The sequence below is a fragment of the Callorhinus ursinus genome, unplaced genomic scaffold (genome assembly GCF_003265705.2).
Source record: "Callorhinus ursinus isolate GAN/ISIS: 27379988/994484 unplaced genomic scaffold, GSC_fseal_2.0 scaffold6, whole genome shotgun sequence".
Classification (NCBI taxonomy): domain Eukaryota; kingdom Metazoa; phylum Chordata; class Mammalia; order Carnivora; family Otariidae; genus Callorhinus; species Callorhinus ursinus.
This window is the reverse complement of record NW_027397068.1, coordinates 65,326,883-65,344,370: the sequence shown is the minus strand read 5'-3', so window position 1 is coordinate 65,344,370 and position 17,488 is coordinate 65,326,883. Positions and strand designations below refer to the sequence as shown.

The window sequence follows — 17,488 nt, the reverse complement described above, 5'->3', positions numbered from 1 at the left end:
TCACTTGAGTGGCATTTTCCACCTCTGTACAACGAAAACCAGGTAACCCCTGAATCGGCAGATTGTGGGAATCAAATGAAGAATCTGTAGGAGGGTGCTATGGACAGTCCAAGCTTGGCCAGGAAGAGATCGGGAGGTCATCCTACCCAACTTTATTTTACGAGGAAGAAAAAAAGACTCCAAGAGGGGTTTACCTAAAAATGACACAAAGTCGTGCTACATAAACCTAGACTTTTTTTTTTTTAAGATTTTATTTATTTATTTGACAGAGAGAGACACCATGAGAGAAGGAACACAAGCAGCAGGGGTGGGAGAGGGAGAAGCAGGCTTCCCGCGGAGCAGGGAGCCCGATGCGGGGCTCGATCGCAGGACCCCGGGATCATGACCTGAGCCAAAGGCAGACGCTTAACGACTGAGCCACCCAGGCGCCCCTAAACCTAGACTCTTAAGTAGTGAGAGGTTTCCACCTAGTTCATCTTTTTTTTTTTTTAACTATATTCACTGAATCTCCCAATTTAAATGAGAGTCTTGTGCCAAATTAACTTCCCTGAGTATCTGGGGAAGGGAAATCCAGGCATGTCCCCGCTGCCCTCCACAGCGCTCCCGGCAGCTATGAAGGGACCTGGGTCACGGCCAGGGGCTCTTAAAGAGCAGAAAGTCATGGGAATCACGAGGGATCTGGTGGGTGAGGAGAGAGAGCGAGGCTAAGATGCCAGCCAGCCCCAGCTCACTCCCTGCAATTTGGTGGAGGGGGGAGGGCAGGAACTGTGTGGTCAGCTACTCATTATGGGTGGTCCAGGGGCTCTTACCACTAGCTTGTGGCTACCTCCTCTTGTGACAGACCTGCCAGTCCTCCGCACCCTAGGATGCTCGCTGGCTCTTTAATCACAAGAGGTTATAAATTTAACCATTTATTCTTAATTTTTGATGGTCCCAATTTAAACAAGCTTTGGAAATTTCAGTTGATGGTGGGATCGGTCTGAACACCTAAGCTTCAGCATTTTTTTTTTTAAGATTTTATTTACTTATTTATTTGAGAGAGCGAGAAAGCACATGAGAGGGGGGAGGGTCAGAGGGAGAAGCAGACTCCCGCTGAGCAGTGAGCCTGATGCGGGACTTGATCCCGGGACTCCAGGATCATGACCTGAGCCGAAGGCAGTCGCTTAACCAACTGAGGCACCCAGGCGCCCTAAGCGTCAGCATTAATTGGCGTTGTCACTCTCCACGTTTTAGCCCTTATTAACACCTCTGCTCCTACCACTTTTCCATTCATAGGGAAAACAATTAAAAGTGATTCATTCGTTCAACAGATACAGCTAAAAAAATTTGTAAAGTACTGTAGGATTTTACCTTACCATAGGAAACAACGGCTGTAATGGGAAGAAAGCCTTGCCATCAAAAGGTATTTGTTAATTATTCCCCAATAAACTGGAAAATATATACATATATAAAGTTGCTTTGGATAGTGATAGAAGAATGGAGAGTGGAGTGGACCCCAAACATCCTCCTTTTTAAAGTCATGGGGGGACACCTGGCCGGCTCAGTCAGTGGAGCAGTGTGACTGTTGATCTCGGGGTTGTAAGTTCGAGCCCCATGTTGGGTGTAGAGATTACTTAAAAAAAAAAAAAAAAAGTCACAGAAATCAGCCACTATTGTTATTTGTAATTTCCCTCCCAAGAAAGGGAAAGAGCTGAGGCATGCAGAAAGAGCCCTTCAGTTCAAAATGTCAGGCCTTGGTCAGGCATTTCAGGTAAAACACTGAATTGCTATGTTTAAAAAAGATGGAGGCACTTAGGAGGATGGTCCGGGAGGATGGTGTGTGGGGGGCGTGGGAGGAGTACTTTCTATGACTTGACTGGGAATTACGGTGGGGGAGGGGGAGCCCTCTTCACTCATTCACTAGTAAGGAATGTTGAGACGAACTTACTTGTATGGAGAGTAGTGTATTGGAATGGAATGGAACTTGTTCTTGAGGTTGGCTGCATTTTTTAGGACAATTTTCAGAGTCCTCAAAATACTTAAATTGCATTTTGCTTTGCTTTAGTTCTGCATTTCAGTCTGGAACAAATTATTACTATCCATCATTGGCAAGTAAGCAAGATTTAGGCTTAGAAATCTTTGGGTAAATAAAAAACTGTCTTAAGATATAGGTCAACTAATCTGCCTCTTCTAGAACCAGCTCCTTAAACACAACTGGAAGAACATCAACTAAACCGTTAACAGCTCTCTAAATAAAAAGTAGACTCAGAATCTTTAATGTGAAAAAAACTGGACCGGGATGAAATGATATTCTGTGGTTTCATTCTCCTTGGACCAAAATAATTCTGAACATAAAACATGGTTATTCTTGACCCAAGTTTGTGCTCTTCTCTGGGAAATACATAATCACCTGCCCTGCCTAATTTCCTGGCGGTTATGAACATCGCTCCTTGTGAGGAAGGCATTGTCAATGGAAGGGCTGAGTGGGGGAACGTGAGATCCTCAACTGGGTTGTCTGTGTGCTAGGTGTTTCATTTACTCCCAATCATCCTGGCAGGCATGTGTCCCATTTTTATAAATGAGGAAATTGAGGCCCAAAGAAATTAAATAACCTGAGGTTATCCAGCCATATAGACAGCCAGGATTTTAAACCCCATGTGGCTCCCTCAAAAAGCAATGCTCTTTCTACTCCCCCAGGGATGTTCTACACCCAACAGGCACCTTTGACCAGCCCTTGGCAATCAACAAGTCCTGTATTGTTGTAATTGACAAGCCTTTGATTCAGCAAAAGCAAGAAGTACAAGGCATGGATGGCCTTCCTTGCTCATCTGACCTACTTTTTTGTATTTGGTTTCAGACCTAGGTTTGTCCAAATTATATTAAGAGGGGGGAAAAAAGATATTTTCCCAAATGTGCAAACACTTCTAAGGGCTAGAAGCAATTGCTGGGGGAGAGGTGCCAGGCACAGGGGAGAGCTTTTTCACCTGTTAACCCATTTGTTCTGCTATTGAGGCAATTAACTTAAATCCGTTCTAAAACCTTATATTACAGGGCGCCTGGGTGGCTCAGTCGTTAAGCGTCTGCCTTCGGCTCAGGTCATGATCCCAGAGTCCTGGGATCGAGTCCCACATCGGGCTCCCTGCTCAGCGGGAAGCCTGCTTCTCCCTCTCCCACTCCCCCTGCTTGTGTTCCTGCTCTCACTGTCTCTGTCAAATAAATAAAATCTTTAAAAAAACAATAATAAAATAAAATAAAACCTTATATTACAGCAGTGGTCCTACAACAAGCACATCAGAATCTCCTGGAGGGCTTGATAAAGACTTTCAGCCCGGCAGAGTATGTGATTCAGTCCGTCTAGGGTCAGGCCCAAGAATTTGCATGTCTAATAGGTTCCCAGATGAGATGACGATGATGATGATGATACTGGGAGCCACATTTTTTTTTAAAGATTTTTATTTGAGGGAGAGCACGAGCAGGGGGAGAGAAAGAAGTAGACTCCCCACTGACCAGGGAGCCGGACGCCGGCTCTATCCCATGACCCCGGGATCATGACCTGAGCCAAAGGCAGATGCTTAACCAGCTGAGCCACCCAGATGCCCCCAGGAGCCACGTCTTGAGAACCATGTATCATTTCTGCTATATTACTGTCCTTTCCTGGTTCTACTTGCTTCTCAGAATTGCAATAACCGGGGGAACTAATAAGGGGCCAGACAGGGACCTGTGACATTTCTAGCATTCTGCTTTCTTTGAAGCAAAGTGCTCCTTAATGAGATAGATATATGCTCTGTACACATTGGCACAGGAGCCCTTAGAAGAAATGGGCTTTATTCTAGATCTCCCTCTTCTCATTCTAAATGCCCCTGTAACCTGTGAGCACAGAAAAGAATGAAGCTGAAGTAATCAAATACCCTAAGTAGTTTTCAAGGAGGCCACCTAGTTTCCTCCTTGGTAAAAGAGGCAGGGATCCAGCTGAGGACACAAAATGGCATTAGGTGGTTCATTAAGGCCACATAACCCCTTAGAGGTAAATACACAGCCCCCATTTCCTAAGCCAGGGCCCTTCTGCTACCATCACAATACCTGGGAAACCCTACCTAGCTGTGAGGCGTTTCATTGTATTTCTATAATTTTGTCAGCAAAAGAAAAGGAACTCAAGAATCTCATCTTTGCAGTTAGGTAGTGTCGCCTATAAGTAGACAAATGTGGGAGAGAACCGGGAGCCTGCATGATACAGCGTCCAGAGGAACCTGGGACTGACCCAGGACACTGCAGGCTTGGTCCCTCCCACAGGCCCTCCACCCCCAGGTAGCGTGTCTCTCCTGCCAAGTCTCCCCGGGGAGAGGTGCAGCAGGCCACAGAAGCTGAACAGGCAACAGGGAGGAAAGAAAAGAAATGCAGATGACACACAGTGGATGTTTCATGTTTAAAAAAGAGCGCGTCTTAATAAGGTGTATCTTCATAACATTTTAGGAAGATCAGTGTCATTATTCTGAATCTACCAAAACCTTCAAGGAAAGGTGGTCACCAGCGGTCATGACGTTGGCTCCGGAGACGGCTTTATTTAAATTTCTCTTTCTAATTACTAATGTGAATGCATTGTGGTGCATTTTGCTCTCTAGTTCTTAAAGCACGTTCCCAACAGGAAAATCTTGTGAAGCATGTAGTTGTAAGTTCTGAAATGACACTGCTGTGACAAGGTAAGGAGCCTCCTCTCTCAGTCACCCAACCAAAGTTTGTGTGTGAGATTTTAAGACACATTGCCAGGATCCCTGTAGGTTATTTCCCCTCTCTGGGTCTCCCAGGACATAGAACAGAAGCGCCATTGCTGTTTTGTTGGTCTCAACTCTTTTGAGACCCACATATCCAGCTGCTGATCCTGCATTTGTCCTTGGAGAGCTCATGGGCCTCTCTAATTGAACATTTCCCAAACTGATGATTATCCCCTGGCCCCACCCATGACAGGGCTTGGCTCCATATGCAGGCTGGTAACCCAGAAACTTTCTTCACCCCACATAGTTCCCATGGCAGATAATGAGGTGCCATGCCCTGTTGATTCTACCCTCCTAAATCTCTTGACCTCATGCGCAGCTCGCCAGCCAAACGGCCACTACTTTAATGTCAGCCATGATCAACTCCTGCCTGGACTTTATACTCACGTTTGCTGGTCCTCCTCCCAACCTCCAGTCTTCAAATCTCTAGAAGCTGGAAGCAATTCTCTAGATGCATTACATTTTATTTTTTTTGAAGATTTATTTGAGAGAGCGTGAGCGAGCACGAGTGGTGGGAGGGGTAGATGGAGAAGCAGATTCCCCAGAGCAGGGAGCCTGACATGGGGTGAGGATCCATCCCAGGACCTCAAGATCATGGCCTGAGTCAAAGGCAGAAGCTTAACTGACTGAGCCACCCAGGCACCCCTGAGATGCATGACATTTTAGGTAAAAACTCCTTTCTTATGAAGGGCTGTCCTGGGCCTTGCAGGATGACAAGGCCCCAGGGCCTCAACACATTTAAATTCTAGTAACACCCTTTCTTACCACGGAAACCAAAACCGCTACAAGGAATAGACTAAACAGCACCACAACCCCTAACACTTCCTTGGGAATCCCTAACACACACAAGGATATCGCTTCACTTCCCTGCTAAGTTATCTTAATGATTTATAGCAAGTCTCACTCCCTAAAATGGCCCACTGGCCGACTCTGCAATATTATTTCTATAAAGTCTTTCAAAAGAACACAAGTTATGTTCAGGTTTCAAGTTCTAGAGGAAACCCCACCTGCTTTTCCAGGTATCAGGTGAGCTCCTGAAGCTAACAGGGATGAGTAGAATCAAGCACAGTGTGGTTTTTTAAAATTAACCTAATTTATAGTTTTGCCTCTGTGCTAGTTAATTATACCAAGTTATTTGGAATTAGAATAAAAGGTTGAGTTAGAGGTAGGCTTTAGTACTCAATATCCTGCCGTGGGAAAATAGCATGTTCAGTCCTATTTCCTTTATTTAGGAAATGCTATTCTATCTCTGGTCTCCAAATATGAGTGTTATGGTGAAGCTGTTCTTTCTTAAGATTTATTCATTTGAGAGCGAGGGCGAGCAAGCACGAGCAACGTGGTGGGGAGGGGTAAAAGAGGGAAAAGCAGAGTCCCCGCTGAGCAGGGAGCCCAACGCGGGCTCGAACTCAGGACCCTGGGATCATGACCTGAGCCGAAGAGAGATGCTTAATGGAGTAAGCCACCTAGGAGCCGCTGAAGCTGCTCTTTAAGACGTTAATGTAAAACTTGTGTTCCAATTTTCAATGTCAACAAGCAATGGAAGAACATGCGAAGTTTTGAGATCACCTCACTCATAACTGGAGGTAGGGCACTGGAACACTGTCTTACTTATAGAGATCTAAAAAGTAGGGCTGAGGGGCGCCTGGGTGGCTCAGTCGTTGGGCGTCTGCCTTCGGCTCAGGTCATGATCCCAAGGTCCTGGGATCAAGCCCTGCATCAGGCTCCCTGCTCGGCGGGAGGCCCGCCTCTCCCTCTCCCACTCCCCCTGCTTGTGTTCCTGCTCTCGCTCTCTCTCTCTGTCAAATAAACAAATAAAATCTTAAAAAAAAAAAGTAGGGTTGATTTCTAAGCTGTGACAGCATTAAAAAAAGTCATGACTATCTTCACCACCATGCCATCCCCAAGTCCTGGTCACCTTAACCAAAACCTTCGAAGTTAAAAACAAAACAAAAACCCTCAAGTGACTTAAAAGCTGGTGGGTTTTTTTTTCTTTTTCTTTTTTTTTTCTTTTAAAGATTTTATTTATTTATTTGAGAGAGAGAATGAGAGACAGAGAGCACGAGAGGGAAGAGGGTCAGAGGGAGAAGCAGACCCCTCGCTGAGCAGGGAGTCCGATGCGGGACTCGATCCCGGGACTCCAGGATCATGACCTGAGCCAAAGGCAGTCGCTTAACCAACTGAGCCACCCAGGCGCCCGGGTTTTTTTTTTTTTCTTTTTAAAAGATTTTATTTATTTGACAGAGGGTAGAGAGAGCACAAGCAGGGGATGCGGCAGGAGAGGGAGAAGCTGACTCCCCGCTGAGCAGAGAGCCTGACATGGGGCTTGATCCCAGGACCCCGGGACCATGACCTGAGCCCAAGGCAGACACCCAACCGAGCCACCCAGGCACCCCATTAAAAGCTGGTGGTTTAAATCTTAGCTTTCTCATACATAAAACTAGGACCCAGATCCTCAGAGAATTTCCAGTGACACAGGTGGAGATGGTAAGGAATTTGGTGGGGGGGGGGGGAGAAATCTGCATTTACACAAGAATTATGCCAGGATGTCCAGCAGCAGATCCATTTCCAGAATCACATTAGAAATGAACAGTCACATAGGCTTGAAGTTACAGGACTCTGGTTGTGTTCAGCTTCCATCCTATCGCCACCTGAGACTTCTGGGGCTGGGTCCATTTCCTTCCTTGTAGAGCTGGGTGAAGGGTTTCTAACTCCGGTTCTAGTTACTGGTTGGGATTTCAGAGGAGGTCTGTGTGACTATCCAAAAACTGCATTTTGGGGAGTTTGAGGTCAGCCAGAGGCTTAATGAGATTCTAATTAAAGGGCTCTTGGCCTCCAAAAGGTTAAGAATCACTGATAGTTTTTTGTGCATTGTACACTGTCCCAGGTACATTCCAAACTCCCATGATGCTCTGTGGAAAATGTTGCAAAGGATGGATAAGTAATTAAAAGAAGAAGTTAAATGTGCGATGACTATCACACCAGTAGAGAAAAGTAATCAAAACTGAATTAAGGTGAAATTACAGAAAAAAAATCCATGGCATTTAATTAGGTTGCATTTTATTTAGATAAATGAAAATTTGCCCCCAAACAGAACTAGTAATCAAATATTGTCTCAGGTTAAAAGGAAACTGCTATGTTTGAAGCTTACACTGAAAGCTAACATTTCCAGCCCTTGACTATTTGTAGCTCCAAACACCAAAGGAAAATACTGGAACACAGTATTCATGACAGAGAGAGGCAACTCATGTGTACCATTAGCAAAATAACCTGAGGGGGAACATTTTATATTCCTCCATTACAAGAAGTGGTGAGAGTTTACAAGTCTTGCATTGCGTTCTATTTTACATGGTTCCACAGTAATGCCAAAAATAGCAAAATATAGGCACTTGCTCCAAATTCTGCAGTTTACATTTGGTTATTATGTACTTCATAAATTAACAGCAGCTTTAGAATTATAATACAGAATTCTATTTCATGCTACTGTTAATAGTATTTCCTCCGGTTAATGAAAATGTTGCTTAACAGACATAGGTATAGAGCTCATACAGAGGTAATCCGGGGCACATCCAGACAGGAGTATGAAAGCACAGTCACTGCTGGAAAACCACTTGCCAAGGCCAGAATGGCTTGGCCACAGGTGGTCCGAGAACAGCAAACACAAACAGAACGGAGTGGGGGGGATGGGATTTAAAAAAACAAAAATCACTTACCACTTGACTACAAGAATCTTTAATTGGTTCAAAGCGAAGCTTCCTCCTGCCATAGAGACGAAGTTAGTGTTTGGACCTATCAGGAGCCCCTTACAAGTTGCTCTCATTTACAAGGGCCTCTTGGTCGATCAAAAACTGACACCAGCACTTGGATTTTTTTTAAGTCTCAAGTTGGCAAAAGATATTTAGATCAGAGGGCTTTTTTTTTTTTAATTTGGGGATTTTGAAGTTTAATAATAAAGAAGCTCAGATGACTATTATATAGGAGACTAACTCCTAGAAGGATATTAAACATTTACCAACTATGAGGCCATACACTGTTATCTGAGGTGTCTCTCTGATATGGCCCTTTTTTTGGTCGTCAGGTTTGTTGATCTAGGATCAACTACTTTCTAACAGCCTGTTTTCCATCTGCTAAACTAGTCTTTCTAGGACATTTTAAAGTCATTAACTAGCAGTCGTAATTTCAGTTTGCAAACTCAAGTTCTGAGTTTGAGTGCAATTTAAGATGCCTCTGTGGCCAAGCTATTTCTATGTGTGAAAAAGTGGGACACTACATAGGTAATTGTGGCCAAAGTCTGACGAAGTCTTTTACATATTGGCATAAATCACAAATCATTTTGACATTTAAAAAAAATTCCCAAATCGCCTGATGGACAAGGCATTTTTACTATTAGGCCTTCTTAAAAATTTCTTTTTAGATTTTTCTCATTGTTTAAAACCAAAAACAATAAAAGAAAATTGACCTTTTCAAGAAGACACCACCAGATGGTAGCACTGGATCAGTTCTGTCAGTCTGAAAAGCTCCTGGGTCATCTTCGATGATGCCTCTCTGCTGGGAGTTCCTCTGAACATTACCTCAAACCGATATCCACAGGTGACACCATGTAGTGACCACACTGGAAACTTCTACCTTATCTGCTTTTAGAACTCAGGAAACATGCCCCAGGCTTCCTAGTATCTAATAAAACCAGCAAATCTAAGTGAAGCATATATTTTATTTAAATCAGTCGTCAAATCACAGTTTATCCAAATGAACATAATGCAACACTGTCCTCCAAAGAGTGGGCATAAATATGGCACAGACACAATCCAGGACCTATCAAAATACCATTTGTCTAGAACCTGACTTTACTTCGTGCTCTGTGTGAATGTCGTCCAGCATAGAAGAGTAGAATCAAAACCTTAAAACAGCCAATTGTTTTCTTGATAAGATGAAAAACATTTCTCACTACTTTGCCTTGGGATTTAAGCACACTCATCTCTCCAAACAGCCTCAACAATTCAGAGAAAAGGCTTAAAGTTAATCCACTACTGAAAAAAACTCCCTTCCAACCCCCACTGGGCTAGAAAGAAAAATTTCACAGTAACAATGGAACATTCTGTATGTTCCCCCCCCTCCCAAAAAAAGGCTTTTTATTTTTAGCACACTGTGCATAATGGGAAAGTGACCAATTTTAGAGCGGTAGGAAACACGGACCCTACTCCTTAGTGGATTTTAAAGTACAAACTATAGCTTCTGATCAGGAATGTTGTCTCTAGGAGGCTGTTTTCACAGGTTACAGCTGAGGCTTAGAGCTTCCCAAGGCTTGACCACGGCTGCACGCCCCGCCACGTCCTGTGCAATACAAAAGGAATGTACCATACTGCACATTTCCTTAATTGTTAAGAAAAAAAATATACAACAGAAACAGAAAAGGAGGGTTATTTAAAACATACATATAAATACATAAAGGAGGATACTCCAGTTTGAGAAGCAGAACTAGGTTTGGCCAACTCCAGTTCCGGGTTAAGAATTTAGGACCTTAAGTCAGAAACATTGTAATATGGTATCAAGGAAAAGAAAGGGGGTGGCCCTGCGAAGAGGAAGTGTTAAATGGCTCTAGTTCCCGATGCAGCCTCAGGATTGTCAGGGTGCTCCAGAAAGGAGGTCAGTCAAGGGGCCTGTTCTTCGGTTCTGAGTCTGAAAAACACTGGTTTCGAGTCTCGTCAGCAGCGTCCGTCCATCTCCTCCTGCTGCTGCTCGTCTTCACATTCTGGTCTTGCAAACCCGTGGGCTGGACCTGTAAGAGGAAGGAAGAACCGAAAGTCAATCAAGTGTCTCCTCCTCCCTCGTTCAGTTCAGGGGCAGTGGAAGCCCTCAGAGCAGAGTGCCGCCCCCGAGAAAGCGAGGGGGTCAGGACCCATGGCAGTTCAGGCTGGGCCACCCCAAAACTTGGGGCCTGTGGCTCCCCAACACCAACATTTGGGCCCATCACACGCACTGGGCGATTTTTAAATGCCTGTTACTACTGATGGGGGGGGGGGATTTTTTTTCCTAGAAAGCTATCAACCAAAATTTCAAGCTGTAGGAGGATATCAACTTACTATGGACTTCTGGTTATTAAGAAAAATTCAATAAACTGGCTAGTATGGTGCTGGGAGTACAACATGTTTCTTATGCCTTCAAGCCAAACACACACATGCACCCTTGTGCACATGCACATGCCCCTTCATTTTCTCTGAAAGCAGGCGCATGGGGGTAAAATGACCTCACTGTTTTCATGACACCACTTAAGACTGAATGACAGGGCAGTGAGGGAAAAAAGGGAACCCAGATCTTGATTATTCTTTCCCCAACTAAACGTTCTGCATAAAGTCATAATGATTCAAACTCCTGCTTCCCTAATAACAAATTTTGCCATCACATGGCAAGAAAGAGGAAAAGATTGTTTTAGGAGAAAAGGAAGCTTGCTTACATGATGTTTTAGGATCCTGTGGGTTCTGATTTTGCCAGTTCTCCCTCCTGTTTCTGAGTGTCGTCCTGCGTTTGGGTTTTGATCTCTTCTTCTGACTCGCTGTGGACTTTTCCTTCCTGACATTCTACCTCCTGGCCACCTTCCCTCTCCTTCGGTGTTGGTCCATCTGTGTCCGGGGACTCTTTGCTTAAGCCTCCTGGGGGCCCAGCCTCTTCCAGGGCTGAGTGCTGGTTCTCAGGCTCATCAACAGCATCACCTTCTTCATCTCCGTGGGATTCAGAGAGGGACTCCTCTATCCTTCCTTCTAACCCGGCACGATCACCATCTTCTAAAACAGACTCGGTCCCGGTTGTTTGTTTCTCTTCCTCAGACGGGAGAACTGCCTCTTCAAGCTGTTGGTCAAATACGCTGCAACGTTCTACCTCAACACTTGCGACCTCCGCCGAAGCTTCACTCACAGCTTCGGAAATGTCAGAATGGGTCTGTTCCACGGTGGTTAGTGGGGATTCTTCTTTGGCTTGTGTTCCATCCAGAGCCTGAAGCTCTTCTTCTTCGGTCTCAGTGTGCGCTCTCACCTCCTGGGTGTCCGAGAGCATCGGCTGAGCCTGTGTCTGGAAATCAGCGGCCGTTTCTTCCGTGCTTACTAACTGGTCAACAACTGTCTGGATCACATTCTGTACAAGTTTACTGCTCTCAGTCTCAAGTTTCGAAATCTCGTTTTCGGCCTTTAAATCCTCCTTTCTTGTTTCGCTCCCTTGGACTTCCTGACACGCGGCCGGCCCGTCCTCTTCATGTGAGGACGGGCTCTGGGGTGTGGCTTCATCTCCTTCCAGATCAGCACTGATACCTCCATCAGGCTCAGCTGCTACGGTCACAGGGACGGACTCTGGCTGAGCCTCAGTCCCTGTGGGCACCTCGACATCCCCTGGCCGGGCAGTCAAGGCTTCTTCATCTTTTTCAGAGGATTCTTCTTCTGGAACGGACTGTGCATCTGCAGATTCCAGAGTTTCAGCGGCTTCTAAAATCTTGACAGTTTGTCCTAAGACCTTCTCCTCCACTGCTGCGGCCGTTAGAGTAAAGGACGCCTCCGAGCTCTGGACTTGAACTTCTGTGCGCACCGCTTCCTCCTGCACTAGCTGGGGAGAACTTTCTTCCCAAGCGGTAACCTCCTTTTCCCCGCCGATGACGGCCACACTCTCTGTCTGCACCAGCTGCTTACTAAGCTCATCAGATGTGGTCACAGCTGGTTTTTGCTCAAGTTCCTCTTCGGTGGCTTGAGTTGGCTTTGCCTCCATTTCCTCCCTCTCTCCTTGAGCGTCCATCTCTCTCTCCACTGGTGCGGGAGATGGTGTAGGGCTCTGGACTTCAATACCGTCATCCTTTTGAAATTCAGGTTTTCTAGTAGCTTCCTCTTTCAGGGCAGCTTCACTTGTCGCTTCCTGACTGCCGGTTGTTTCGGGGTCTGCAGATGCATCGGGGCCTTTGAGAAGTGGTTTCTCTTGGCTCTCCCTGTCGGTGAATTGGCCTTCCTCTTGAATCGCGTCCGTCTTTGAAAGAATGGGTACAGTTTCCACTGGTATCTCTTTGTCTGGATGTTCTAGAATCTCTTCCATTTCTGAATGTCCTTTATTTTCTTCTTGGGATGGAAAGCTAGCAGGTGCTGGAGGCACCTGTTTGGGTGCAGGAACTGCCTCTGCTTCTGGGACCTGGGATGGTGTACCTGAAGCAACCTCAGTATCTTCGTGCTTCTCCAGGATCTGCTCTTGCTGTGTTACATGGAGAGCTTCAAGATCTGCTACTGGGGTGCTTCCGCTGGTCTCGCTGTCTGTAAGGGTTTCAGCTGAGTCAGGAGCAACAGCCTGTTCCAGGATCAATTCTGATTTTACCCCAACCAAGGTTTCAGCTTGACAAGTGGTTCTAAGCTCACTGGACTCTACACTGTCTGTGACTGGAAGAACTTTCTCAAAGCTTTCTGGGGTGGCCTGTAGGACTACTTCCCCTTGTGTCAAAGTCTCAGCTTTAAATTCTTGTGCACGTACTTCCAACACTCCATCTGTCTCTTTCTTCTGGTCTAGCCCTTGAGAATCCTCTTCCGCTTCTTCGACCTTCTCTGGTACTTTGGCTCCTCCTTCCCACACTGTCTGAATCATGTCTTCTGGCAGCGGTGATTCTTCTCGAACTTTTTCCGCAACTGCCTGCAGGACCTCTTGAGTCCGCCTCTCTTGGTCTTCCAGGTCTGGTACACTGCCTTCCACCTCCTGAACGGGTGTTGCTTCCTCTGTGGTGTCTGGAGAGTCGGTGAGCTGAGAAACAGCCGAGACCATGTCGGCGGTCTCTTCAGCACCAGATGCTTCTGCTGCTTCTTCAGCACAAAACGCCTCTGCACCTTCTGCAGCTGTCACGGCTTCCGAAGTTAATTCCGCCTCACTCACAACTGTGTCATCAATGGCCTCTTGACCCTCTGGCAGAGTTTTGGTAACAATGGAGGTTTCCTCTGCAAGGACTTCTCCTTCAAATACCTCCCCAGATAGGGGTTTGGCTTCATCTTCTGTTTCTTCAAGAGGTTCTGTCACCGAAGCGGATATCCAAGATGGCGACCTCTCTTCAACACTGGAAACAGCTCTTGCCCCGTCAAGGACAGTCACCGTCACCCCATGAACAAGACTCGTACTGAGCTCCTCTGACACAGAAACAGCTACCTTCTGCTCAGGCTTCTCCTCACTTTTTTGGGCTTGCTGTGCTTCGGTTTTCTCCCTTTCCACTGCATCATACTCGGACAGAGGTACCACGGCCGGGACATCAGAATCATCTTCGTTGACCTCTGCTGGCCCTGCATCTTCAACAGTGGCTTGTTCTGCTTTCCCATCTGACCTTTTCTTCCTTCGTCCGGGAATAAATTTCTTAATGGAGACCCAAGACTCTTCTTTTCCAGGCTCAACATCTGACGCTGAATGTTCTATACCAGACCCAGGTACAGAGTCTTCACTTTTCTCTTCCAGTTTGGACTTGGATTTTTTTCTCGGAGTGACTAATCTTTTAAAGGACTCCCAGGTGGAAACTCCCTCCCCTTCGGTGGGGCTTCCAGCTTGCTCAGGTGAGGAGCTTCCTGGCCCTTGATCATGTTCCTGGGAACTGGCAAGGGCAGTGTCTGGTCCTGTGTCTTTGTCTTTTCCTGCATCATCTGCTTTCTGGCTGTCTCCTCCCATTGCTTTCAGTTCCCCTTCATCATCAGAAGATGATGCTTTTCTTGCTCTTTTCTTGGATGACCCCACACAGATTAAAGCTTCCCAAGATACTGAAGTATCAACTTTGCGCTTGGGTTCTTCTGGCTTCTGCTCTTCTCCGTTTCCTTTGGCTTCCTCCTGCATCTCAGAGGCCGCACTCTCCGTGGAAGACAAGGTGGCACTCTTGACTTTATCCAATTCATCTTCTTTATCACTTTCAGAAAGCCTTCTGACCCGTTTCTTGGGCGTCACCATCTTTTTGAAAGATGCCCAGGGAGTAACACCTTCTCTCTTCTTCTCCCCATCAGAAATAGTCCCTTCCTCGGCTTCCCCCTCCTGGTGTGCGTCCGCGACGCCTTTCTCTAGACACGTAATCTCCTCTGGTTCCTCAGGGGACGAAGCAGAGCTCTCGCCCTTCTGTTCATCTGTACTACCTGGAGACTCTGCTGCAGCTTGATGGTGCTCCCCCAACTCTTCATCCCCTCCTTCCCTTTTCCCCTTCTGTTTCTTTCCAGAAAGCTTCTTTAAGCCAGTGCTAGTAAAAAGTTTCTTTAAAGGGCTTCCTTGCACTTTCATTCTCTCTTGTGAGGACAGCATGTCCACCTCACTCGCGACGCCCTCGGGGTGTGCAGAGGGCGCTTTCTCCTCGGGGCTCAGGTCAGTTGGCTGGGCGTAGTCCCCCCCAGGGGCGCACACTTCTTTTATCTTCCCCAGCTCCTCAGCGGGTGCGGCTTTCTCGAGCTCAGCCTGTGTCTCCACCCCCTTTTCAGCCGGCAAGGGCTCTCCTGCTTCTTCTCCCTCCGCCTTCTCCTCTTCTGTCTTGGTCTCCGGCATGCTAACGTGGACGTCGGCAACAATCTCTACTCTATCATCAAACACTTCTGTTGCTAAGGGCGCAGGTTTCTCTTCGGGGGATCCCAGCACTTGATCTTCAGAGGGCAGCTCGACTTTTTCATACTCCGCTGACAGTCTGGCAGCGTTAACACTCTCGGTGATCTCCTGTGGGTGCGCTTGCTCAGGAACATCCACTTTCTCAGAGGCGGCGTCTGTCTTTTCCTGTTCTTGCGTGTCTACTTTTTCTGGCTCTGGGTCCTTTTTCTTCTCTGAAGCCTCCAGCTTCTCCTCCTTAGGCTTCCTGAAACTGGTCTTTTTTCTCCAGCCAGCCCACCCTTGAGTGAAGAATTTTTTGAAGGGTGATGCTGTTTCACTGGCCACTGGACTAGTTGGAGAGTCTGGAGATTTGGTGGGTTCTTTCTGTTTTTCTTCCCCTTCCTCTTGGTGTTCCTCTGCTGCTTGACCAGACTCAGCCTGAAGAGAAATCTCTGTGTTGCTTTGATCACGCATAAGGGTTTCTTGGGGTTTCTCTGTGGATTGTTTTAGTTCACTTTCTTTGGCTGTTGCTTCTCCGGTCTCCTGGCTGGGCTCCTGGTGGTCACCAGCCCCGTCTGCCGCTCCCCCTCCTTCACCTTCATCTTTTTTGACAGTGAGTAGCTGCACAGTGTCAGACTTCTCGGTCTTATCCTTTTTTACAGTGAATTTAAAACCGACAAACTTAAACACCTTCTTAAATCCAACATCATTAGCCTGGGACTCAGTAGGTTGTATCAGCTCTTCTAAATTGCTTTCTGAAGAAGGAATCTGGTCGATGATTTCAGGCACTTCCTCCTGCCCATCCTTTGCCATGTCTTGAACAACCACGGAGCCAGCAGCCATCGCTTTATCTGAGGCTCTTTCATTCACATCTTCAGACTCTCTCTGTCCAACTATTTACAGAAAAAGGAGAGCGGTGGAGAAGAATAAAATTACTATGGTTCAGAAAAATTACATATGTAAAAAACATAACCAAGTAATAGTTTCTTTAATGTCAGGCAATTTCATGATAGGGTAACAGTCTTCTCAGGATTTGTAAATCTCAGTCCATGAGGCAGCGTCTACTTCTTTCAAATGACCTTTAAGAATTCAGGTTTACAGATACTACTCTGCTCCTTCCGTTCCCTGTGAAGGAAAAATTAATATGCTCAAGTACCAGAATACTAGTTACATGTAAGTAGCTGCAACATCACTAAACTGGGGCAAGCAGATGGTGTAGGTTCTGCTGCAACGGAAAATGGAATCAATCATCACACCTGTGATCCAGAATCCAACCCGTTTTAGAGAAATAAGCTAACTAACAACAAAAGAATCTAGACAAATCTAAAGGAGGGGCATTCTATGTGACAACTAGCTGGTGGTCTCTTTAACAAGTCCCAAAAAACGAACCGGAGCTGCATGGGGAAATTCCAGACTGGGGTAGGGAAAGTACAAGGAACAATTTATCTTGACAGATATAGGAGGTGCTCAAAAGTGTAACACAGAAACTTGAAGAATTGTTATGTTGTACAGCTGAAACTAATGTAATGTTGTAGTTCAACTATACTCAAATAAAAAAAATACAAAATAAAAAAAAAGGTGGTGCTCAAAAGCTGAGAGAGGAATATCAGAGGGAGACAGGAAGTCAGCTTGAAGGCGCCTCCTGCTAGACAAACACTGAAGCATAAGAATAATGACAAGGATGGGGTTACAAAACACTGAACAAAAAAAGAATCCATGGATCAAGAGTGATACTAAAAAAGTAAACAGGGAACAGGGAATACTTCTTCATGAAAAGTGCCAATCAATAAATTTAGATATAATTTCCACTTTGATCTATAGTCACTCATTCAAATTTCAAAATTCTACTGCATCAAGATTCACATTATTAAGGACAAGAGTTAACAAAAATGGTCCTTTTATAGCCGCTTACATATAGGCTCCTCCCAAGACAATGGTAAACAGCTGTTCGGCTGTGAAAATGTGGAGCATTATAGTCTTTGAAGATGTATTTTTGTCATTCATCAAGTACGATCCACTCACATGAAATAACTTAAGTGGATTTTCTTTTATAGTTATTTGGGGAAGAGAAAGCCATGTTTTAGTTCAGTTCGTCAGTGGGGTCAACTGAACTGGACTTTTTCAATTGCTTAGAAAAGTAAAAAAATCATTTCTCATTATGTTCAACATAAAATAATATGCAACACTGCTTCATGGCA

The 17,488-nt window shown here is 45.7% G+C and overlaps 1 protein-coding gene across 3 annotated transcripts in view; it reads right to left on the bottom strand.

Moving 5' to 3' along the window:
• Positions 1-7,788: 7,788 nt before the first annotated feature.
• The window catches only part of AKAP12 (A-kinase anchoring protein 12), a 94,779-nt gene continuing 85,079 nt past the window's right edge, over positions 7,789-17,488 (bottom strand). For all 3 annotated transcript variants that reach the window (XM_025866328.2, XM_025866331.2, XM_025866330.2), the window contains 2 exons: positions 11,197-16,183; positions 7,789-10,521 (listed from right to left, as the gene is read on the bottom strand). In XM_025866328.2, coding sequence (XP_025722113.1) covers positions 11,205-16,183 — 4,979 coding nt within the window. In that variant the 3' untranslated portion in view covers positions 7,789-10,521; positions 11,197-11,204. The remainder of the gene's footprint in view (positions 10,522-11,196; positions 16,184-17,488) is intronic.